Raw genomic sequence first — 26,807 nt, 5'->3', positions numbered from 1 at the left:
TGATAGAGGCTGGCCCCAGACTGGACGACGGCAAATTTGACGTAGGAATTCAGTATCCGATGACGACATTCGTTACTTCAGAAAAAAATTCCAACTGCCTTGTATAATTATTTTAATAGTATCGATGCTTCCCCAGAGAAAGGTTATTACCAAGGTCAAACATTCTTTAAACCTTGAAAAAAAAAATACTCAAATTGAAGATCAAATATATTTTGAAACACAAAAAGTTTCGGTCCATTATCAGCGGTGTTAAAAAAAAATACAATATAATTCATGTTATATCAGTAATTGATAAAACCGGCTAATTTCAAGAGAAAAGCTTCGTCACTACCTTATTAGGACAATCATTAGGAACCAATGTGTCAAGCAAAGCTCCATTTATTGAGGAGTAACCAAAATGAACAACGCAAAAATGTAATGATAGGTGTTTGGTCAAAACAATGACTTGCTATTTTTATATATATAAATTTCAGTAACAGATATCAATTGAATGGCAAAAATTAACATTGCATAAAAATATATGACATTTTTGCGGTTCTGCTTATTTTGGCTGCTCCCCAATAACTGATGCTTTATCTGACATATTGTGTTTCCTACATGTCCTGTTTAGATAATGACGATATTTTTCTCTTGAAATTAGCCTGTTTTATTAGTTACTGATATTCCACGTATTATATTATTATTTCTTTTTCTTTCCCTCTTTGTTAACTTCATTCACAATCGACTGTAATTGAGGTTTTTGAGTTTCATTTTAAGAAGCAGGAGTGAATACACACCTCTGTAACTATCCGATGAATATGCCTGGCAAACTATCACAAAATGAACTACTTATCCCCGTAAATTCCATCGTCATCAGACTCTTAGCATTTAAAAGGACCCTGTTTAGCTCCTAATGGCCAGACAGACAGATTAAAATGTCACCTTTCTCCAATTTATTGATGGGCGGAAGTAATCAAGTTAGTCCTACCGCGTTCGACGCTTAAATTGGGCAAGTCCCTGCTTCAAGGTGCTGACGTTAGTGGTCTTCAACTTTTATTGCATGCTGTAAAGAGACTGTTCGTGAATCCAAAGTTACGGCTTTATATAAAAAAAAATGAACACAAAAACAGCAAATATCATTTGCGGATGAACAGTTAATGGATGACAAAGCGAGAGAGAGAGAGAGAGAGAGAGAGAGAGAGAGAGGAAACTTGATTCTAAATGGCTTAGAGAAGACTCAAGGATCAAGGTTGTGTCGTAATTCTCTCAAAGGCGTTCGTTGCACAACTCCGAGTAACACAAGACACTGTCGATCGCCTGGCAACTGCTCCACTACAGCAAGGTAATCGTCTTAATAATACTTGAAAGTGCATACGTTGGTGGACTTTACAATAAGGTTTAGAAGTAATGGGAGGAGTGGAATATGTTTGCATACGTAATGAGGGATGCTTGAGATCAGTGGGACTACTGCAGTCTTTGGAAGTATCGATTCCAACTACAGATGTTGTTTCCGGGTTAAAAGGTGTTTTCAACTCACGTCTAACAAAACTCAAGTTAACAGATTTTGGGCCTGAAATATTGCGTCTTTATGTGTACATTCATCTAATCTTCTCATAAAATATTTCATGATAGATAAATGAAGACTGGTTCTCCTTCGCAGGAGAGATTTCACAAACACAAGAATTGTTATCAATCCTTGAAAACATGAAACTTTCTCTAATAGCGGATCTATCTGAATATCGATTACAAAAGAGCTTGTCTTAAGCGTCAAAATAGTTCAAATACTGCATTTTTTATTAAAATAAAACCATCACACTGATCGGTACCATTCAGGTATATATATATATATATATATATATATATATATATATATATATATATATATGTGTGTGTGTGTGTGTGTGTGTGTGTGTTCAGCTGAAGTCCCAGGAAAAATAAAAGGAGTACCAGGCGCTTTCGTATTATTTCAACACATTTTCGAGTTACAACGCTAAAAACACCGGGAATATCTAACAAAGTAAACATTGAGCACTGTGCCTCGAAAACGTATTGAAATAAGACGAAAGCCCTTGCTACTCCTTTTTTTATTTTTCCTGTGGCCTTAGATGAATATATTGTCACACGCTACTTAGTGACATACAAGGGAATATATATATATATATATATATATATATATATATAATAATATAATATATGTATGTTATGATAATTTTTTATAATATATATAATATTATTAATATATATATATAATATATATCTATATATATATATAATATATGTATGTATTGTATATCTATAATATAAAATGTGTATAGATATTATAATTAATATATATATAATATATAATATAATATTATACTACATATAAGCTGAATGAGTTGTAGTTAATATAATTATTTCTTTCGGACGAAAAGGTATAAAGTTTAAAGCAAGAAGCTTCGAAATTGAATGGCTTTAATCAAATGTAGCTGATAGATGGAAAGGTCGAAGAGATTAGTGAAAGAACAGGAAGGGCTGCTCTTTGCAAACCAGTCGAAATAGTTGAGTAATTAGTTTCGATGAGAACAGTGGAAAAACCTGACGTGCTTAAGATGTAATTATTCATATAGGGATGTTATGTTATGAATGCCATAACATAACATCCCTATATGAATAATTACATCTTAAGCACGTCAGGTTTTTCCACTGTTCTCATCGAAACGAATTACTCAACTATTTCGACTGGTTTGCAAAGAGCAGCCCTTCCTGTTCTTTCACTAATCTCTTCGACCTTTCCATCTATCAGCTACATTTGATTAAAGCCATTCAATTTCGAAGCTTCTTGCTTTAAACTTTATACCTTTTCGTCCGAAAGAAATAATTATATTAACTACAACTCATTCAGCGCTATATGTATGTATGCCAGAACCTAGCCACCTGGGGGGGCAACCAAGTCCTTATGGGTGCCGGTCCCAAGCCCGGATAAATAGGGAGGGTTGGTGTCAGGAAGGGCATCCGGCTGTAAAAATCTGTGCCAAAACCAAAAATGGAATGAGCCGAAATGTGGAAAGAGGTAATGCTAGGGCGTACTCCGTAAACGACGCACAGAGACATCGCCCTAACTCTGTTGTAAGGCGAGGGCTACTGCATCAGGAGCGGGTGCAGCTAAAGAAGCGAGCTCACATTGGGTTCAGAGTATGTCAGCTAAATGTTGGGTCCATGACTGGGAGAGGTAGAGAATTGGCTGACTTGATGAGAGAAAAGAAAGTAGATGTTGTGTGTGTGCAAGAAACGCGGTGGAAAGGAAATAAAGCTAAAGAGTTGGGAGATGGATATAAGCTATATTATAGTGGAGCAATAAACAAGGTAGAAATGGAGTTGGCATAGTACTGTCTAGTGAACTAAAGAACTCGGTAATAGAAGTGCATAGAAAGAATGACCGTATCATCAGATTGAAGATATGTTATGGAGGAGAGATTCTGAATATTATAAGCGCATATGCACCACAAGTTGGTTGCACAGAAGAAGAGAAGGGAAATTTCTGGAGAGACATGGATGGAATAATGCAAGAACTGGAAGAGCATGAGAGGGTGATAGTTGGGGCAGATTTGAATGGCCATGGCCGTCGGAAGTGAAAATGAGGCGATTGGGCCGGTGCATGGGGGCCATGGAATTGGGGAGAGAAACCCAGAAGGAGAGAGTGTAGTGGACTTTGCTGTGTCATTCGACATGGCAATAGTAAACACATTCTTTGAGAAGAAAAGGGAACACCTAATAACATATAGGAGTGGGGGAAGATCTCCCAGATAGACTATTTCTTGTATAAAAGGATAAATCTGGTGGAGGTCAAGAACTGCAAAGTTATTCCAGGCGACCATGTAGCCCCCCAACACAGGCTGCTATGTATGGACTTGAAGTTGAAAAGGGAAAGAAAAACCAAAGCTAAAGGATGGGAATAAGGAAAATTAAATGGTACGAATTACAGAAGGAAGGGGATAAGAAGAGAGAGTTTAAGAGGAGGGTTTTGGAGGATATTGATATAGGGATTGAAGATGTTCAAGAATGGTGGGCACGAAATGCAGCAGTAATAAGAAGGCATGGAAAGGAGCTGCTAGGAGAGACATCTGGTATCATATGGGAAGAAAAGGAGAGTTGGTGGTGGGATGAAGACATTGAGAAAGTAGTAAAAGATAAGAAGGAGGCAAAGAAAAGATGGGAAGAGTCACAGTCAGTGGAACACAGAAATAGGTACAGAGAGAAAAACAAGGTGGTGAAAAAGGTGGTAGCCCAAGCTAAAGCAAAGTCGTATGATGATGTGTATAATGAGCTGGGGACAAAGGAAGGATTAAAGAAGATGATCAAGCTATCAAAGGCTAGAAATAAGAGCACCAAAGATATAACACATATCAAACAAATAAAGGATCAAGAGGGTGTAGTGCTTAGAAAGGAGGAAGACATTGTGAAGAGATGGAAAGAGTATTTCGAACAGTTGTTAAATGAAGAAAATAATAGACTAATAAGAGAGGATGGGCAAGTGAACATTGGCATGGTAATGAGGTTTTCTAGGCAAGAGGTACTAAATGCACTGAAGAAGATGAAGAATGGGAAGGCAACCGGACCAGACATGATCCCGGTGGAGGCATGGAAAGCATTAGGAGATGAAGGAGTGGATATACTGTACGATCTTATGATAAAGATCCTGGAACAGGAAAAGATACCAAATGAGTGGCGTGGGAGTATATTGATCCCAATTTTTAAAGGGAAAGGCGATGTCCAAGAGTGTGGTAATTATAGGGGCATTAAATTGATGTCCCACACTTTGAAGATACTGGAAAGGATGATAGATGCTAGACTGAGAGAAGAAGTACAAATAGGTAAAGAGCAGATGGGATTTATGAAGGGAAGGGGAACAACAGATGGTATATTTTGTCTGAGGCAAATAATGGAGAAATTCGGGGAAAGACAAAGGGACCTACATATGGTATTCATTGACCTTGAAAAGGCTTATGACCGAGTCCCGAGACAAGAGGTATGGAGGAGCCTGAGGGAGAGGATGGTGCCAGAGAAGTATGTGCGATTGATACAAGAGATGTACCGGAATGTATTTACCAGAGTGAGGAGCAGTGTTGGGAGACAGAAGGTTTTGAGGTGAGAGTAGGATTACACCAGGGGTCGGCTCTGAGCCCATTTATCTTTAACATAGTGATGGATGTTATAATAGAGGAAGTAAGGGAGACAGTACCATGGAACATATTGTATGCGGATGATATTGTTCTGTGTGCAGAGAGCAGGGAAGATCTGGAAGTGAAATTGGAAAGATGGAGACAAGTACTGGAGGACAGAGGAATGAGAATAAGTAGATCCAAGACAGAATATATGTGTACCACCACTGAGGGGGATGATAGAGAAAGTATTCAGCTTGGTGGAGAGCAAATAAGGAGAGTTGATAAGTTTAAGTATTTGGGATCTTTTGTTAACGCTGGAGGAAGTATGGAAGAAGAAGTAAAACATCGGGTACAGGCAGGCTGGAACAACTGGAGAGCGGCCTCCGGAGTTCTTTGTGACAAAAGAGTGCCGCTTAGGTTAAAAGGAAAATTTCACAAGACGGTGGTAAGAACAGCAATGCTGTATGGTACTGGAAACAGCAAGCATGAGAAAAGCAGAGCAGAAGAAGATGGATATGGCAGAAATGAAAGAATGAATTTGGCTTAGGTGGATGTCTGGGGTAACAAGAGTGGATAGGATCAGAAATGACAACTAAGGTGGTGGAAGTATCAAAGAAAGTGCAGGAGGGGAGGCTGAGATGGTATGGACACCTGTTGAGGAGAGATGAGGACCACGCTGGGAGACATACTATGGGGGTGGAGGTGCAAGGAAGAAGAAAAAGAGGGAGACCAAGAAAGAGATGGAAGGACTGTGTGAGGAGACTTAAATGAGAAGGGAATTGATGAGGCAGAAGCACAAGATAGAAATAGATGGAAACGGCTCATCCGAAACGGCGACCCCATATAAAAATGGGAACAAGCTGGGAAGAAGAAGAAGAAGATGTTATGAATGCCATGATTATCCTTACACTCTCTTCCCACCTGATATTGAATTTACCTTATCACCGACCTTAACTATATATATATATATATATATATATATATATATATATATATAATATATATATATATATATATATATATACATAAAATTATATATATGTATATATATAATATATATGTAATATATATAATTATTATATATATATATATATGTATATATATATATATATATATATATATATATATATATTCCCTTGTATTTCACTGAGTAGCGTGTGACAATATATTCATCTAAGGCAACAGGAAATATAAAAAAAAAAGGAGTAGCAAGCGCTTTCGTCTTATTTCAATACGTTTTCGAGGCACAGTGCTCAATGTTTACTTTGTTAGATATTCCCGGTGTTTTTAGCATTGTAACTCGAAAATGTGTTGAAATAATACGAAAGCGCCTGGTACTCCTTTTATTTTTCCTGGGACTTCAGCTGAACACACACACGTGTTAAACATTGAGCACTGTGCCTCGAAAGCGTGTTGGAATAAGACGAAAGCGCTTGCTAATCCTTTTTAATATTTTTCCTGTGCCCTTAGATGAATATATTGTCACACGCTACTTAGTAACATACAAGGGAATATATATTATAGATATATATATATATCTATATATATATATATATATATATATATATATATATATATACATATACATAGGTCGGTGATAAGATAAATTCAATATCAGGTGGGAAGAGAGTGTAAGGATAATCATGGCATTCATTAACATAACATCCATATATGAATAATTACATCTTGAGCACGTCAGGTTTTTCCACTGTTCACATCGAAACGAATTACTCAACTATTTCGACTAGTTTGCAAAGAGCAGCCCTTCCTGTTCTTTCACTAATCTCTTCGACCTTTCCATCTATCAGCTACATTTAAATACATTCAATTTCGAAGCTTCTAGCTTTAAACTTTATACCTTTTCGTCCGAAAGAAACAATTATATTAACTACAACTCATTCAGCTTACAGATGATTAAACCTTTCCAGTATCTAATCCTAAATACTAAACCATGCCTTCGTCCAAGATAACTACTGCATCACTGATAATACCCATTATAACACAACTGACAATTGTTTTCCTCCTTGAGTGGCTGTATTCAGGTTAAAAAAATTTTGTACAAACTTCTCCTAAATAATCATCTACATGCTTTCCATATTCAGTATGGTGTAAGAAAGCTTCCATTTATAAGACCTGAATCATCTGAATGTATAAATGCAGTTGTATGGAACCGTCATATAGACCCACTTACTCAGTTATGGAATGCCTGGCCATGCTAGCTACCTCTTGTCACTATGGAAGACAAAGTGGCGTTAGGAAATAAGGACAGAGATGTAATTTTCCTCTACACCTATACCGTGTCTCTATCCCCCTTTTCTTCGGTTAATGTTTTTTATTTTATTTTATTTATATGCTAAGCTTTGTTCATCTCCGTCTTAATTCGATGAGGACGCTTCAGATTACTTGATTTGGACCCATATGTTTCCTTTATAGGTTTCCTTCATGATCCCATTTTCATTAGAGAGGTATGTCAGTGTTTTTTCCAGGGAGCCCTTGCATTTGTTACAAGTGTCTCTGGAAGGACTCTGGAGCAAATAGCGCAGCCACGCACTGACGCTACCACCATGAAATCTACTTTGGGGCAGGTAGAACTCAAGGGGCATGAATTAACATTCATTTTCTATTGTTGCGTTTTATTTTTCAACACATCGTCAGTAGGTTATGTAATCGATTGACTCTGGCAATGATCGCTGTGACCCCTGACGGACAGTGAGTTGATTTCTTTCTTTCTGCCCTTTTTTGGGCTCCTTTTATGCGATGATTTCATGAGACTGACTCACAAGTTCCTTTTTAATATGGTGACGACCTTTCTGGTTATTCAGTGCACACCCTTATCTTTATTCGGCCCCTGCCTCTTCATTCGAGAAGGATCATTCGGCACTGGGTCGCCCTCTATGACCCCTCCTACATTTGAGTGACACGTTCCACCATTCATTGAGATAACTGTATCTGTATCTTTATTCGAAAGACAACCAGACGTTAACCAAGCGTTTGTAGCATTATGGTCACTTCATTCATAACTGATTATGTGTGAAGTCACCGTCGAAAGGGCAATGAGTAGGAAAGAGTAACATCAGCCTCGGTACAGCGAATGTTGTTGGGGTATTGGTAAATACAAATATAAAGGATGCTCTCACACAATCTGTGCTTCTCTATGCAGCACGGACATGGGCATTTACAAAGAGGACGGAGGAGTTTCTAAAGAAGTAAATAGGAACATTTTATCAGTAAGGTGATCACACACAGCCGCGTGAAAAAGTATTGGAGCAGTTTTTGTTACGGCGAGCCATAGATTATTGAGATTCATAGCTGGTGCGAACTGGAGAGATTGTACCACAAATGAAGAGGTTACTGAAAGATGCAGCATCCAGAAGCTGGAAAAGAAACGGATCTCAGAGACTGAGGTCATTTAGCACAAGATAAAATGGAAAAAAAACATTCAATCAGAGAGGCGGTTGGCGTGAAAGAGGTTATATTAAAAGAAAAAAAAAAAAAAAAAAAAAGGTCTCGTAGGAAGACCTAGAAAAAGGGTATAACTGAAGAACTGAACTGGCATAAAAGTGAAGAAAGCTTGGTATGCTCTAAACCAGTAAAGGACTCTCGCATTAAATTTTGAAGATGATTGCATGAAATGTATTGTCCTTATGTCCATTTCTTCTGTCGAGTTTCATGATAAAGTTGTCTCCATCTTGGACTAATTGCCTCTTGTCCATTAATTGGTGTTACATATCTGGAACCTCCACAATCATCTTTTATTGACGCAAGTGTTCAGAAAAAAAGGTTGTAATGAAGAAAATACCAGTATGGCTGACTCATATCTTGTCTTTACCTCTTACACTATTTAGGATGGTTCATTCACATCATATCACAAGTATAACAGAATAATCACTAGCATACAATCTATAGCTTAAATACATTATCTCACAGGCTTACAATACATAAATTCCAGAGCTCTTTAAATCAGAAAAATAATAACGACAACACTGACACACTGGAGGTATAAAGTGTAGAGCTTCCGCGCATGATAAAACACTGATCGTCATTACATCACCCCTCATAACTCTGCAGTGACGAACCTCGCTTTCGAGTAGCTTCCACTACAAAAACGACGACTTCTCGTAGACAATCAGGCTTACATCCCGACCGGGGTGCTTCAGGAAAACGTGTTTTTCCACCATGTCTTTTCTGGGAGCTCTGTACTGACACAGCTTGCAGATGTAGGGCTTTTCGCCCGTATGGGTCCGAACGTGTTTCCGCATGTTGTTCCGGTGATTCATGGACACTGAGCAGAAGGGGCACTGAAATTTTCTCTCTTTCAGCTGCTGCTGCTGCTGGGAGATATATATTTGCGGCAGATGCTCTTGCCTGCCAAAGGGCTGGAGGGTGTTATCATCCCAGACATCCTAGAAAAAAAAAGGAAAAAAATGAACTATGGAAAGTCTGTTCCATGATATAAATTATAAAAGCTGGAACTCAAATACTACATGAATTTCTTTCAGAAGGCGATTTTATTGTTACTTCAAGGAATCAATGAGATTGACGTTGAAAATTCTTGACTCCAACGATATCTGAAAGCCGTCCTACTTGCATTCGAAGAATGTTCTAAGTAATGCCGTGAATGGCCATTTAAACGAATATAGAACACCGTAGCTTTTTATCCTATTGTACATTTTTTATATAATTACCTATGGAGAAAAGATAAAAAACACTGAACCAACTACTTGCTACAAATTTAAAATTTAATGAAATATAAAACTGTTTTCTAACTATTCATCACATGATAGATTATTTTACGATGAATCGATCACACAGATAATTTTTAAAAATAGTAAATAGCTATAAATCATCTCAGCATGGGTTGGACACAATCAAGTCAGTTGTTCCACTCTCTCTTTTTCAGTATTTAACACCACAACCTAAAAGCGCTGACTTCTTTACGCACATGTATGTGTGTATGTTTTTTTTGTTTGAATGGTGTTTTTACGTTGCATGGAACCAGTGGTTATTCAGCAACGGGACCAACGGCTTTATGTGACTTCCGAACCATGTCGAGAGTGAACTTCTATCACCAGAAATACACATCTCTAACCCCTCAATGGAATGCTGGAAAAATTGAACTCGCGGCCACCGAGGTGGCAGGCCAAGACCAAACCGACCACGCCACTGAGGCTTTATGTGTGTATGTAAGTATGTATGTATCCATGTACTACACATATGCTTCTGTTTTTGTTTAGTTCATTACACTATGCATGCATACATTCATACATACGTGAATTTTTATCACATCTCCGTGACATTTTATAAACGCAAACAGTAAGCCACAAATGTTGTCTGATAGCGAATTCGCTCTACTTCGGAAATGATACCGAAGGGGAATCATAACTGACTAAGCTAAACGTCGTTGTTCTCGCCGCTCGACGGGTGTCGAGTCCGCCAGGTGACGAATCGCTTTTATTTATAATTCCCCTTCGGTAATATTACCGAGATACAGCGAATTTTCTACTAAATGACATTTGTAGCTGGCTGTCTGTTTGAGTGTGCATATTTATATATATAAGCACTGGCAGACCAACCCAGCACTGCCCAGGAAAACTCTGAATGACAATCCTTATCAAGGAAGTATCTAGTTGTGTGGTTTTGATTAACATGTTTATTTAAAGCAATGAATTCTAGACAGAATTATTAATCACAGGAAAGAAAAGCATTTTCAGTGATAGTACTCATACTTTACACGGCAAAATAATTAAAAGGAGATGTTATTCCAGTTATTATTCAGCCCGACACTGAGTGCGAAAGTTTACGAAGCTAAGTTCCCGAAATTCCATGTTTCACACCAGTCCCAAATGTTATCCTGTGGCTCTGGGTCTTTGCCGGGACCCACTGTTAAAAAAAGTACACCGGAGGATGCGGGTACGGGTTTGAAACCTATGTGAAAACCTTCCTTGGGTCAAATAGGGGCCAATGCAAAATTTCATCTACGATGGTTAAGCTGATATATCAAAAGTAACAACAGAATCAATAGAAATTTAAAGGATTCTTTTGTTTTTTATCAGCTTACTTAACTTCCAAATAAACCAAATTAATTTCTTAAGCAAAAACAAGGTTTTTTCAACCGTCTGAACACACGAGAGAGAGAGAGAGAGAGAGAGAGAGAGAGAGAGAGAGAGAGAGATGAGCGGATCAATGCATAAATAAATCAGTCAACTGGCAGCTAACAAGAGAATAGAAAATCAGATGACCTTTTCTACCCTAGGAAGAGGAAAGCCAGTAGGTGACCATGAAGAAACGATAGATAAAAGGAAGAACGATAAAAAGAGCGAGGAAACCAGACGAATGGAGACAAATCCACACCTTCAGAAGTAAATCACAAGAAAGTCACAGCATAGCACTGAAATTACTAATTTCCAAAGAAAGAAGTTTGAGAAGAGGCCTGGCAGGCCCTTCGAAGATGCCTGATAGGAGGAAGAACCCTCCCATCGAGCTCAACAGAACAATGACTGAAACCGTACCTATAAAAAAGATAATATGACGACGATATTCCAAACAGGTATGGACAGGTCCAACAAGAAGAAAATAACTTCTAATTTGTTAACAATATACCTATTATTTAAGATCAATTTAGCAATTACAATTAAGCTGTCCCCCAGAACAAGTCTGAAGTAGCCTCGGTACATTAATGTTGACAGAAGTGAGATTTTGACAATTGAGACGTTCATTCAAGTATTCATATAAAACAATCAAACAACTGGATAGAAGAAAAGATAGAGAAACAGGTACAAACTGTCTCTTGAAGACACTGAACTTACGATATCCCCACTCAAAGAAGAGTTGAAGGAATGGCATTTTGAAGTTGAGTTAGTGGGCAGAAAAGTTCTCACTTCCTCCTTCATCTGTTTGAGAGGAATAAAGTCTCTCTCTCTCTCTCTCTCTCTCTCTCTCTCTCTCTCTCTCTCTCTCTCTCTCTCTCTCTCTCTCTCTCTCTCTCTCTTATGTTTACTGAAGTCAATGAAGTAAAGAACCTTAGCATGGGAGTAAGAACATTGCAACTACTTGTGACAAGAAGTATGTAAGTTGAAAAAAATTAAAAATCAGTTGATAGTATTCCAGAGCAATAACAGATCAGAGAATTAAGATCAATGTTGAAAGAAGAGTTTTCAAAAAAAAAATAAAGAGTAAATAAAGGTACCGTACATACGATATTTAAGGTCAACGAGTCTTCTCACAGGTGTGTTAATGTTACAACGGCAGATTTAGCTTTCAAAGTGAAGGTGAGTGTAAGAAGAGGGGAATTATTACATGAATGGGGCCACCACGTCCAAAATCTGGACTGAGATCACTTGGTAATTGGTTCATGAACCAATTACTACCTAAAATAATTTAAAGTTAATTTATATGTCCCGAGTTTAATAACCTGAATAACTTTCTTGGAGTAATTTGGATTTGACTTAGATCTGGATCAACTAAAACATCTTATAGACGGGTGTTTCTTTTATGAAAAAAAAAAAAAAAAAAAAAAAAAAAAAAATCGCACAAACCTTAGAAATTAGTCTCTGGCTCATGAATGGCAACTCTCAGCACAATACAAAATATAAAACTAGATGAATATATTAAATACAGTTTCTGAAATTATGATCAATCATTTATATATGTCACTTCGACAATGCAAATGATATCATAAAGGAAAGTAGATTACAACGAAAGTTCTCGAACGCGTTTACAGTAACTGAAAGGAAAAGACTGCCAACTGAAAGTGACCAATCTCACGAAAATCCAACGAACTGAAATCTCGTCTACCTCCCAAGAGAGAATATTAAGGCTTGTAGCTGCTCTTGCCACCCAGAACGACTAAGAGCAGCGATTTAGTAGAGAGTGTTTAATTAAACTTTCTCATGACCTCCTAGTTAGACCTAATTAGTTACTGGAAGAAGTGACATTCCTAACTTGAGGAGCTGCGTGTGAGACTGCCACTGCATTTGCATACTTTTCTCGATTAAACCTCACATAATATATTCCTCTCTAACACAAACGCTCTCAAATACATGGGGCTATCACATAAGAAGGGTATGCATAGACAGCAGGGTTGGTAATTCTCTTCTAGAACAAAGTTTTACATCCACTGACACATTAATTTACTTCAGTGTTCCAACTCCTTGCCAGAGACCAGTTGTAAAATGTCGACTCAGAGGTCATGGACGAATTGAAGTGCTTAAGTGACAATCATGCAACAACCTTGTTCAGTTAACTCGAAACTGTCTGACTTGTCCGTCAGGACAAAGGAGACTTCAGCCTTGGGCAACTTTAAAATTTGAACATGCCAACTTCTCGTAATACATGCTATTAGTCACAAACTTTTTTATCTTGAGACTTGTAGAAATCCACTTTACCCTAAGGCTGTTGTCATTCATCTACCTGTCAGAAATTGGCAACATCAATGTGCTGTTCGAGAGAGTACAAAATTACCTTGATTTCGATACCTATGTACTGCATTCATGTACCAATTAGTATAAGAAAAGTCAAGCTACTGTCGCTCGATTCCAAATATGATGTTGTCTTTTTATAATATAATTATTCAGCTTTTTGCTGGACTCATTCCTCTGATAGGTCGTAATTCACTTAATGCATTGGTGTATTTTATGTCGAGGTTTCTTTGTTAACAATCAGTGTGACTATTTGCTTTATGCAATGTTGACTTGCATAGTCTTTGTCCTTTTTTTTTGTTGCTAAAATAACATAAAGGAAACAAATAAGATGTGAACATGTGATAGAAGAAAGTTTTACGCGAAACGTACGGCATACAAAATCATTATTTTTCACTGCCTAAAACTACGGATATTTTACTTCCAAATAAAGCAGGAGTTTTGAGCAAAACAATTCAATAATATCTAATTCTCACTACAGAAATAAAGCTCTGGGAATTACCTTAGAGTTCCCTAAAAGGTGTTGGGAGGTCCCTGGTGCCTAGCATTCATGTGATTAATAACCTGAACTTTCTGGGCAGCAGAGTAAGGACAGAACAGACACTGGTAAGGCTTCTCACCAGTGTGCCTTCGGATATGGACTTTGAGGTTCGACGATTTCGAGAGCACCTTCTGACACCAGGGACACTGCAAGGGATCCACTGACGTCCCTCCCGTGCCTTCGTTTGGCCCCGAAAGTCCTTCGACAGACGCTTCTCTCTTGCTGGAGTCCTGCAACAGTTTTACTGGCAAACTGCCTTTATGAGGCAATGCAGCAGTAGGACTTTCGTAGGGCTGTGCATTTCCTTGGCTAAAAATTCCCGACGAGTCAGCGTGGGACTGGTAAGAGACCTCTGCAGAATTCGAGGGGCGGGAGAAGACGGCATGAGTCACGAGAGAGGACTCGCAAGGTGATTTGATTGCATGCCATGATTTCTCGCTATAATCCACGAACTTCTTTGCTTGGGAAGGCTGCGATGTTGCAACACTCGTGCCTCGGTCCTACAAGAAAATAAACATATCTGATGATGTTGCCATTCACAGTATGATACAGGAATTTCTCTCCATGCTTCTAATGTCATCCATAAAACAAGGGTTCTATAACACTGTATCTTGGAGTTAACATTACTATTGGAAACCAACATTGGGTTTAGGAAACCATCTTTACTGATGAATTACACTCGTGCCATTTAAATGCTATAAAATACAAATGAATTCTCGCAAAATTTTTCACTTTTTGCCTTCGCCGAGGTTATACTTTTGGTTCGGTTTGTCAGTATGTTTTGTCTCTTTGTGAGCAAGATTTCGCGAAAAGCTGTGCCGATTTTCAATAACGTTTGAGTTAAGGTGAGCCTTGTCACTCGCAACTGTTAATCAGATTTTGGGTGAGAGAAGGAGACTGCATCAGCCACAGAAGAGGTTTGCGGAATAATTTTGATTGAAAAATCACTTGACTCAGTTGACACAAAAAATTCTGTGAAACACTCAGGATTTATATTTCATTATAATATTCATGGAGTGTATTAATCATTTTCATAGAAAAATACAAATGGAAGTTAAAATACTTAATGCAGAACAGTGAAATTTAGCATTTTAGCATTAAAACAAACTCCTTTATTTGATCGTGTTGTGCGCCTTGATAATAAAATCAAACAATGGAAATCAAATAAGGCATAAACAATAAAAAAGTACAAAAATGCCGTCACACTAAAAATCAATTCTAATTAAACTTATGACATATGATTGCACAAACACAGAAATCACACGGTAGTATACATATGACAGGCAGCAATGGCCTCTATTATAAATGCGTAAAAACTTATGCACATCCTCATTTTCAATGTCAATACGCATACCTTCACAAAATTCTGCTGTCCTAACGCAAACATTCCCGGATTGGCCAAAATTAATTAGAAATCGTAAGAGGAAAAGCTTTCGCTTAACAGTTAACAGATTAATTATGCCTGCAGTGTTTACGTTGAGAGAGAGAGAGAGAGAGAGAGAGAGAGAGAGAGAGAGAGAGAGAGAGAGAGAGAGAGAGAGATAATCGGGCTTAATACACTCAAAATTATTTTTAATGATAAAAAGAAAAGAACCGTTTTCTTACAGCACTAGTGACAGTAAACATAATTCCACACAAAACACTACACATACACATACATACACATACTCAAACACTACACACACACACACACACACACACACACACACATAGAGTCTCAATAAATATATAAAAAAACATACATAAAAACAAAGCAATTTAAAAGGTACCTGTTAGACTAAAAAGTAGAAGACTGAATGATTCGGAAAGGAGGGAGAAGCAGACACAACTGTACAGATGGAGTTTGAGTTCAACTTGGGCACTAACTACTTAATAAATAACGATTCTAAAATAAGCATTTCGTGTAAAGGGCTTTTTTGGCCCAAGACAGAGTGCCCAAGTTGAACTTGGGCACTCTGTCGCACCTCCTCTGTACAGTTGTGTCTGGCTTGAGCCGGCTTTCTTCGCTGCTTCTGCTTCTCCCTCCTTTCCGAATCATTCAGTCTTCTACTTTTTATACTTTTTAGTCTAGCAAGTGGTTTTTGTGTTGTATCTCTCTCTCTCTCTCTCTCTCTCTCTCTCTCTCTCTCTCTCTACTCAATCACGAAAGTTAGGAACGTGATAAATCCATAAATAAAGATATATGCCACGAAGGAAAAATAAACGAAGGAGGATCTGCGAGACCTTTCGACGTTAAACGTTCTTTACGGAGCAGAAACTGACATAAATAAGGCAAAAGACAATACAAGAAGATTCGTATAACTAGTAATTGGAAATCTTAGCTTAATGATAAAAAATGTCAGGCGGAAGAATAAACTTGTACACAGTTTTTGTTGAGTAAATCCCTCAAACTTTCGTAATGCAGTTTTTTATTGTTATACCTTATAGTATTGGAAAATGCAAAAAAAAAAAAATAATAATAATAATAAACAAATAAATAATATAAAAATACTTGGATTCTCAACATTACCACTTCATGTAGAATTTTCAGTAGACTACAAAGAGGAGCACGAGAAGGGCAGGGTGGGATAAGATGGGGGGTGGTGGTGTAGGGGGAGAGAGGCGGAAGGAGGAGGAGAAACAGTCCAAATAACGCATGAAACAATTCCCATGTATTTAGTCTAAAATAATCTTGCATACGGTTCCGAAACACGCTCTTATCGCCGAAGCTCGTTCTCCCCCATATAAAAGATATGTACTGTTCTGTTTGCTTTACGAGAATGAGGCTATAAAGCCAAGTACTGCCGTATTTTCAACCATTCTGCGGTTAAAGACTGAGAAAGGAAGGAATCGCAATGGTTGGACGGCAAGATGGAAGAAAGGAACTGGTTATGGAATTAAAGGAAAACGCTAGAGTAGATGCATCTAGGGACCGAAGCCACTCTGCGAACAACCTTCAAATAAATGCCTATGGTCGCTGACAGCCTACCTCTTCGGTGGCTACGGAGTGTCTAAGTTAACTTGTTAAGTATATCTTAGCTTCACCAGACCACTGAGCTGACTAACAGCTCTCTTAGGGCTGGCCCGAAGGATTAGTTATTTTTACGTGGCTAGGAACCAATTGGTCGCCTAGCACCGGGACCTACAGCTTATTGTGGGATCCGAGCCACATTACATCGAGAAACGATTTTCTATCACCGGAAATAAATTCCTCTGATTCCGCGTTGCCCGAGCCGAGAATCGAACTTCGGACCACCGGATTGGTGGCCGAGCGCGAAAACCTCTCGTCCAACGAGGAACTACGCGGTGTCTAAAATTTAAAGTACTTTGTTTGTCGATCTTCACAAGCGTCATCTTAACTTAGAGGAGCATGAGGGAAGCTATTACTAAAAATGTGATGCGCCTACGTCGAAGGGGATCCTTCTACTTCTACCAATTTCTTTTGATTTACAACTGATCATTTATCAGGGAAAAAAATAGAATTTGTAAAATTTGGCTGCCAATGTTACCGCTTGTGTTGGATAGAAACTAAGGTGACATGTCCTTGATTAAAAAAAAAATTAAATATTCAAAAAACCCTCACGATACATTCCAACAGAAATGTACGTTTTATTTTATAAGGCCTTTGGTCTACAACTAAACCTCAGAACAGCTTGCTGCTCCCCTCACTCTATTCTCGGGTACAATCCCCGAATAATACACCCCTCCTCATCTCCATATGGCCAACCATACACGCAATACAGCAGAACAGTGACGTAGTTGCTTGGCGACAGGGTGCTCACTGTCAGCTTAGTGTAGCAAATCACCTTAATTTGTGTATCGCTCAAGGTAGAACGAACTGCCAAGCAAAAATGCCTTCATGATAAATTTCCCTCGTATGTAGGGTAATCACAGAAAATTACAAAATTAATATGTCAATAAAACATAACAACGAAAAATTGATAAATGCAAGTGGTCACAAAAGTATGCAAAAAGCTAACGATTACTGATCAGCGAAACTTCATGATCAATTTCCACCGTATCTGCAAGGCGGCAGATCGTTGCGTCACCTACCAAACCTGACTAATCGTTCTCTTAGTACCAGGCATCGTAAGGACTGGATCAAGAAAGAGAAATGTTGCTATGGTACATTGATATTCCCTTCGTCGTCCCCTTACTTTTACCTTATAAGACAGTACGTAATATTCTCTCTCACGTGGAAATTCATTTCCGTTGCTACCAACAATGTACCCAAGATCTTTATCCTGTCTGTTCAATTACTCATTTCATTCCCTACTGTTATTCACTTTGGTGTTAATGAAATCTGCAATATTCTGCGCTCGTCGAAAACCATCATTCTCCTTACAATATAGTATATAATGAGAATAAGAACATAAGGTCATTCTAGCTTCCAAATACGTCCAGTATAACACGTGACAGAGGACGTTCTGTTACAGACTTTAAGAATACTCTTGTCCTTTCAGCACCACACATTCTCAAATAATTACCGAGATCTGTTAACTTCTCGATTTCCTCAAACCTGTTGAATACGATCGGCAGTGAAAGCCTTGAATCCGAAGGGGAAATAAACGAAAAAATGTAACGTTCCCTTACAGGATTCGAATTCATACACGTAGAAAGAGTGACGTTACCACAAACCCACTAAGCTACGCATAAGTTAGTTTTTTCATTGGACGGAGGGTGGCTTTTTAAAAATAACGTAAGCTCTCTGTCTCTGATGATAACGGTTGCTTTCTTCATCGGCGTCTCTGGGTCGTCTTAGGTTTTGTGTACAATCATTAGTTCTTATATTACACCACCTACTTTTTTTCTCTCTCATTCAATCTCAGAATGGACTACCATTATCAGTCAGTCTTCCGTGGAGATTCGGTACCAGTTTATTACCCGCCATCGACTTAATTTTAAAAATCTCTACAGTGGAATGATGCAAGAAGTCAGAGAATGGACAGATGCAGGTGCAAAGTTGCTGAATAGGAGAAATGTTCATGAATAAATGTATAATCATCTGAAGGAAGGACTGCACGGTTGTCTCACTATTCGTTCATCTCCTTTATGTCCTGTTGCATTAATCAGATCTTCTATTCCTTATCTGTCGTAATTGGGTCATCTTATATAGGTACTGAATGCAGATGGCAGGCAGCTTGACGGATGAATGAAAATTAGGCTACAGAACTAAGCTACACAGAAGTCAATGAAAAAAGGGAGTGGTTGGCCAGTGAGACGAAGGAACGGAATCTGGAATGGAGGTAAAGTAAGAGGCTAAAAGGTGGGTTCAACCAGGCACCGAAGGGACGCTGTAAACAACCTTCGGGAGTACTACAATGCCCCACGTGGGGTGCGCTAACGACACTATCCCAGTGGGAGCCCCATGCCCGCCATGTAATCACTGTGTAATCAATTTCTCCAAACTAAGGACATTGGATAACATCATAGTTTGCCAAAGTTGCAATTTCTCTGATCGTTCAGTAAGTGAATAAGGCGTAGCGACTTGGACTGAAATGAATGAAAACTAGGAATAACGACTGAAAGAGAAAACAGAGATGAATGAAGTCTAGAAACTGATAATAAAAGCGATTTAATCCAATAATGAGAACTAAAGACTGCAAGAAAACATACAAGATTGAGTTATGTGTAATGACAGAGCGGACAATGGATGCATGTGGCATAAACGCATTGCTAGTTTCACTCCGATTTTCGTCCACTAAATTTAACATTCAAACACATTACTGTGACTTAGGTGGGAATTTTTTGTATCTTTAATATAAAGTTCAATATATCAAGGCTTTATATCCATGATGATTATGAAGCTGAAAATGAAGTCAACGGAGTGTTTCTTTAATCAACTGCAATTCTAGTTCACAGGCCCGCAGAAAACTAGTGCTGTCTAATCCTTAAGGAGACGGACGAAATTTCTAATGGGTTAAGGAAAAAGTGCTAAACTGTTAGTCTAGGATAACGGAAGATTATATGGAATCCCAGCATTAGGGCCAAAGGTCCGGCACTGGAGACAAGAATGACATTTGGCGCCAGGACACCCAATATGACAAGTCAAGCAAATCAGTGGTAAATCAAGATATAGAAAAAGAGAGAGAGAAATATCCACTGATAGACAGGTGGATTTCTCTCTCTCCTTTTCTATAACTATCTTAATTTTCCTAACTAACATTACATACAATGCAGTCCTCTTCTCCTTCTTCTTAGCTCCATCGCTAGTCGGGGTCGCTATATATATACTGCGCCTCTTCATAATACGCAGAATCACTTTTGGTACGAGCTTCAGAGCGGTGCGTAGCGTCCCTGCGATGGGGGGGACTTGTCTTCTCGATCCTCTTTTACATTACCATCATTTTTACCGGTGTGGAGCACTCAAGTTATATGTAATACTGCTCATTACTTTCACAACACCGATGGCTATGGTCATTCCTTACTCCGCATTTCTATTTCTCTCAAACAAAAGCCTAACTTGATCAGTCACGAGGTATTTTTGTCAATGTCTCGTTAAAAGGAACCATCATGAAAAGGAGGAGTCTATATATTCATCCTACATCCTCACCATCCTTCTCCATACCATTAACAAAAGTTCATTTCCATCATCCTACACCACATCCTTAAAAGGTCATTTCCATATCCTTTAAACAAGCTGTCATTTCCACCATCCTTCTCTATATCTTTTAATTAAGCTTTCAAAAATTTCCAAACCATTCCTTCACCATTTATCCTTTAAACAAAAGGTCATTTCCATCATCATTTTCCATATCCTTTAAACAAAAGGTCATTCCACCATCCTTCAACCATACCCTTTAATACAAAGGTCATTTCCACCATCCTTCACCATATCCTTTAAACAAAAGGTCATTTCCATCATCATTTTGCCTTATCCCTTTAACCAAAAGGTCATTTCATCAGCATTTCATATCCTTTAACAAACGGCATTTCCTCCTTCTCCATATCCTTTTTAAACAAAAGGTCATTTCCATCCTTCTCCATATCCTTTAAACAAAAGGTCATTTCCATCCTTCTCCATATCCTTTAAACAAAAGGTCATTTCCATCCTTCTCCATATCCTTTAAACAAAAGGTCATTTCCATCATCATTTTCCATATACTTTATCAAACGGTCATTTCCATCCTTCTCCATATCCTTTAAACAAAAGGTCATTTCCATCCTTCTCCATATCCTTTAAACAAAAGGTCATTTCCATCATCCTTTTCCATATCCTTTAAACAAAAGGAAAATTTTATACATTTCCATCCTTTCTCCATTTATCCTTTATAACCAAAAGGTCCATTTCATCATCCTTCACATACTTTAAACAAATAGTCATTTTCATCACATTTCTCCTTATCCTTAATTAAACAAACAGTCATTTTCATAAATTATTGGTTTATTGTTAAAAAAAGTGTATTACACCTAAAAAAAGAAAAGTCAAGGATTTTTTAAGTTTATTGGAACAAATGCTTAAGCTAAATTTGAACTTACATCACACTATATTTACAGAAGCATCCTAACGTTATTATACTTAATATTTGTACTTACAGCTACTGTACAGTGAGTTTATTTATATAATAATTTAATAACATTATTTGACACATTTAATAATAATAATAATAAACTACGTAACCCAATATTTATTCATATACGGTATATATAGTATGTATGTATGTGTTAAATATATTAGAGAGAGAGAGAGAGAGAGAGAGAGAGAGAGAGAGAGAGAGAGAGAGAAGAGAGAGGAGAGAGAGTGGTGGATAACGCAACCAACCAGCTGGACGAAAATAGGAAAAGATGATATCACGAACTACAAAGTGCAGATGATAATATGCCAACCACAGTAAAGGATTATTGTGCAAGCGCATCAGGCTATCTCATAACCAACGGCCTGGGTAACTCGCTGCTACCACTGTAAATTGGCCCGGGGGTGTTGGGGGGGCGGGGGGAGATAGGACGTATTCGCATGCATATCATTACACGAAGAAAACTTCAGATTCGCGAAATTAGAGCCTTGTAATTACTGTTGGGTGGAATCTGAGCCTTGTACTTATTGGTGGCTGGGGCGATAGGAGTATTTTGCAACAGTATAGTCGTTAGTAGCAGTAGTAGCAGTAGTAGTAGTAGAAGTCGGAACAAATATCTATCGCTTTTCCTTCGCAGAAGAGTACACGGAAGACGAGATGATAAAAGAACAACCATGGTCTCTCAGGTACAGAGTCCACTTGCATCCAGGTACAGGATTTTTTTTCCTATGACATTCCGGTTACTTTTCAGTAAGATATCGAACTTTTCTCGACAAAGCCAGTTTACAAATCCTCACCGGTGCATAGGATTATGTATAACAAAAATATGCTAATGCAATATTGCCGGTCAACTAAATATAGAACTACACCACATGCAGGTAAAAATTTATACGGACCCAAACTCATGTTGTTTAAAGTACATATATTAACATAGCCTGCAGCATAACATATTTTTATATTACAGGATTAATATAACATTCGTCTTCTGCGAATCTGTGCACTTTAGCAAAAGATTCAAACAAAATATCTAGGTCAACACCAAAACCTAATAAAATGACCTCTTTAATAGTATATAATAAGTAGATCACTCCTCTCTTCAAATAAAGTATTCAATGCTACATAACTTTTCTCCTTACTTTCCTTAATTCTTGATCAAGTCTTCTGTCTTCGTTCTGCCTCAACACTGCAGTAAAACGTCGTAAACGCGCGTCGGTAACATATCGCACACAACCCGAAAAGGTTGTATACAGGTCATCGACTTACCGGTGCTCATAACCAGGCTATTTAATATCGTTTGTCCAGAACTTTCTTTACATGCGGTCATTGACGCTTTTTCGACCTTTTTGTACTTGTACTTGTATGGTGTTTTTACGTTGCATGGAACCAGTGGTTATTCAGCAACGGGACCAACGGCTTTACGTGACTTCCGAACCACGTCGAGAGTGAACTTCTGTCACCAGAAATACACATCCCTAACTCCTCAACGACCTTTTTGTGATATGTATGTAATAAGTTGCCAACGTGTGTTAAAGACATGTTTTACTGCGGTGTTGACCAAGATATGTAGATCAATCTCGACACCTTGGTGTGAACGCGCCCTTAGATTTAGTTTTGGAAGGTCCTGGTAGCGTCTTATTAGAGGTGTACGGAAGCTTAATTGATGCATGCACAGTATGTATAATGCTAACAGTCAAGTTTTAACTGTTATGATACATACGCTGATAAGGCAAATTTCACTAGGGCTCATACTCTTTCTGCATCGGTTATGGGTATAAATATTCTTTCAGGTCTGTATGGTATTTTCTTGTAAAATTTACTGGTGAAAATAGATCGCATGGTGAAGGGACTGTCGAAAACGCAAAATGAAATTCCATATTATTAAAAAATTGGAATATTGTATTCCTACAGTACGCACTCATCTCAGTTTGACATGGGCGCCTGTAGCAAAGAGCTATTCGCTCGTGTATTTTGTTTTTCCCATTAATATGTAAGCAACAGTGTCCGTCCACAAAACTGATCCAAAATTAATATTACGCCCACAGTATGTGTACATGTACACACACACACACGTGGACGTATTCATATTTAAAAAAAAAGACACTTCTAGGTTTTTACGCTGCATGGAACCAGTGGTTACTCAGCAACGGGACCAACGGCTTTACGTGACTTCCGAAGAACCACTTCGAGAGTGAACTTCTATCACCAGAACTACATACACATCTCTGATCCCTCAGTGGAATGCCCGAGAATCGAACTCGCGACCACTTCTAGGAAAAGACGTTCAACTATAAAAAAGCAGATTCTGTGGAACGAATTGACCAGCATTAATGACGGTATTTTCAGCTTCAGTAACTGGGGACTGGGCGAGATGTCGATGCAGATTAACCGGCAAAGAACGAAGAACATTCTCGGTTGAAGGACACAGCAATAATTGAGAAAAATGCGACTTCCCCCCCCCCCCCCCCCCCCCCCCCCCCCCCCCACCCCCCCCCCCCCCCCCCCCCCCCCCACCCCCCCCCCCCCCCCCACATCCAAAGAAAAAAAAGAGTTAACTGCACCCACTTGCTAGCTTTTGGGTTACTTAATACTTCGTGTTGAAGAGATAAGTACTTCAGCTACATTAAACATTTAATGATCGTCATAAACGCGAACTGACTCAAGTTTTTGTAAAGACCATTAGGCTACTCCTCAGTCAGAGCTTCATTTGCTTCTCCGTATAAGAGGTTTTTGGTATTTGGTTGGACACAACAGCGGTACCGGACGTATTAGCCTATCCAGTGGAAATAATATGATAAAACGGATGATCACAGTATTACGTCAAAAGTACAATATCGTGAAAAAATCACAAACAGAATGTTGGATTATGATGTTAGCAAGAAAGTGGTGATGCCTCTCGTTTTCCGACATCTCATAAGAGAAGCGAGGAAGGAAAACAGGCAAAGAAAAAAATAGGGGGTTTTCAAATCGAGCAACTAATGACGCCTGTCCGACCTTTACGTAATCAGACCATACATACGGTACACTCATATTCTATATGAATTCATTTATATAAGACATACAAAAATTGTACATACTACTTACATATACACATACATACCCTAACACTGTACAACTTTGAACTACGTAATGGCAGATGAATTTAACGCCTGTCTCTCTAACGCTTCCACTTTTTTTTTTTCGTTGAACAGTAATATCTACTCTTTGGTGATGAAAGCATTGATAAGAACTTGACTTTGTAACTAAAGTAGGGGTCGTGACGCTCACTTGTCATTGACTATTTGGTGAAAACTTTAGCATGGCTCAAACTTTCCTATTTCCTTTGAAACTTAATATGGTAACTATCTGTTAAGATTGGATATAATATCCTTTTTTATGGTTGGTTCAACTCGATTATAGTCTCTCCGTGCGATCCTGAACGTCACCAGATATTTTCTAATTTAGACCATAAGACTCTAGTCTTATACTTACTATGCTCAACCTTGAATTTCTATTTCTTACCCATGCCATCCATGAAGAACTTCAGGTGTCACGTAAGGTCTCAACTGTGCCACGAATTACTCTCACGTTCCACAGCATTTCTGTTGTCATGAAAAAAGAAGAAAAGAATCTAGGAGTCTCTGGGACCCATGAAGTCATTCAGTGCTGTAATGGAATTTGACAGTGAAAAGGTCTGATAGGAGTACCACCAGGAGGAGAACCTTGCTGTTGCATGACGAATCAAATGTTAGGAGAGGTTGGAAAGGAAGATAAAAGAAAGAGAATATGAACGGAGAACAACCTTACGTAAGGCCTATAGTAATGCACAGAGCGTGAGGTGCACTGACGGTACTACCACCTCTATGTGGTCGTCATTAGAATTCCAGTTATGATCAGTCGATTTTCGGTTGCGTCGTAGTGTTTCTGTTATTTTTCATAGATTTAAAGTCGTTTTACACAGATTCAATTTTGTTATATAAGACCTTCGTGTTTGACAAAATCAATCCTGGAGTTTGAAAACGTCTTGCCTGATCACGACGATGTTTGAAAGACCGATGGAATGTCCAAAGTTTCCGGGAATATTCGACTCACTGACTGTTTCTCCTCCTCTTTTGCCAGTGCTTGGAATTCTCTCTCTGCCTCCACTTTCCCAAATTCTACTTGGCCTGAGCTAGGTACAGGCACTAGATTGCTAACTCTCTAGTCGTTATGGTAAAAGACGTGCAATATGATTGGACTAACTGGGCTCTCTCTCTCTCTCTCTCTCTCTCTCTCTCTCTCTCTCTCTCTCTCTGGGTGGTTGTGAAAGAAGGATATAAAAAATCTTACTCCTGACTTTATAACATATATCCAACACCTGTACGACAACTGACGACATTTGATGAACACAGATCACAATTACAGTTGAAAACAGGAAAAGGAAATGTTTTTTCACCATCTATGATCCTCTATGAAAATATTCTCAAATTTAAGGATTGCCGCTCTCATTAAATAAAATCTATACACCACAAACCAATAAATTCTAAGTATTAAAGTCGGGGAAGGAATTATTAAAATATAAGTTTATAAATAAGCGAGCCATTTATGGCCAAAGGACTTTTGTGAAAAATAAAGTCTGTATGATTATATACATAATATAATTGCTGTAATAGAGCACCAAAACGTGTAAATAAAAAATACTTGACATAGCAAGAACACTCGACACCGACAGTATACTTCTCATTATCTATCCTTTTGAACGAATGACTTTATTTCTCCAGCACCTGACCCTAATTCAGCTCTTCATTCCAGGAGTGGGCACGAGCATGTCGTTTACGTTGATGTTGTTGTTCAACAGGGCTCTCATCTCGTCCCGGTGTCGGCTCGCGACATGCTGCACGACATTGGCCTTCTGAGTTGCCCGATAGTTGCAGTAGAGGCATTTGAAAGGCTTGATCCCAGAGTGAAGCAGCACGTGGCGTTTGAGGTTGGAGATCCTGTCGAAGTTCCTGCCACACCACTGACAGACGTACCTGCTGGTGCTGGCATCATAGCCAAAAAGCTGCTTCCATTGCTGCTGGTCAGTTGCTGAGTAGTCTGACCCCGGTAAGCGTTCGTCTGCAGGTTCGCTCGTTCCTGTGGACGCTTGCTGGGACGAAGACCCTGCAACTGACGAAAGGGGATTCGCGCCCAAAACCGTCAGCTCTTGAGAACTGTCTCCCAACGTCGACCCCTCGAAAATTATATCATCGCTGGATTCTGAAGTTCCGAAAACGTC

The 26,807-nt window shown here is 38.6% G+C and overlaps 2 protein-coding genes across 2 annotated transcripts in view; both read right to left on the bottom strand.

The window, feature by feature from the left end:
• The window catches only part of LOC135195952 (zinc finger and BTB domain-containing protein 24-like), a 30,664-nt gene extending 21,282 nt beyond the window's left edge, over positions 1-9,382 (bottom strand). Inside the window, exon 1 of the mRNA XM_064222457.1 lies at positions 9,260-9,382. Within this exon, the coding sequence (XP_064078527.1) occupies positions 9,260-9,382 (123 nt within the window). The remainder of the gene's footprint in view (positions 1-9,259) is intronic.
• Positions 9,383-26,324: 16,942 nt separating this feature from the next.
• Positions 26,325-26,807, bottom strand: part of LOC135195941 (zinc finger protein 219-like) — an 18,955-nt gene continuing 18,472 nt past the window's right edge. Inside the window, exon 3 of the mRNA XM_064222447.1 lies at positions 26,325-26,807. This exon is cut by the window's right edge and continues 303 nt beyond it. Coding sequence (XP_064078517.1) covers positions 26,325-26,807 — 483 coding nt within the window.

This window comes from Macrobrachium nipponense, chromosome 23 (assembly GCF_015104395.2).
Source record: "Macrobrachium nipponense isolate FS-2020 chromosome 23, ASM1510439v2, whole genome shotgun sequence".
Taxonomy (NCBI): Eukaryota; Metazoa; Arthropoda; class Malacostraca; order Decapoda; family Palaemonidae; genus Macrobrachium; species Macrobrachium nipponense.
The sequence above is the reverse complement of the archived record's forward strand: the minus strand, read 5'-3'. Positions and strand labels throughout refer to the sequence as shown.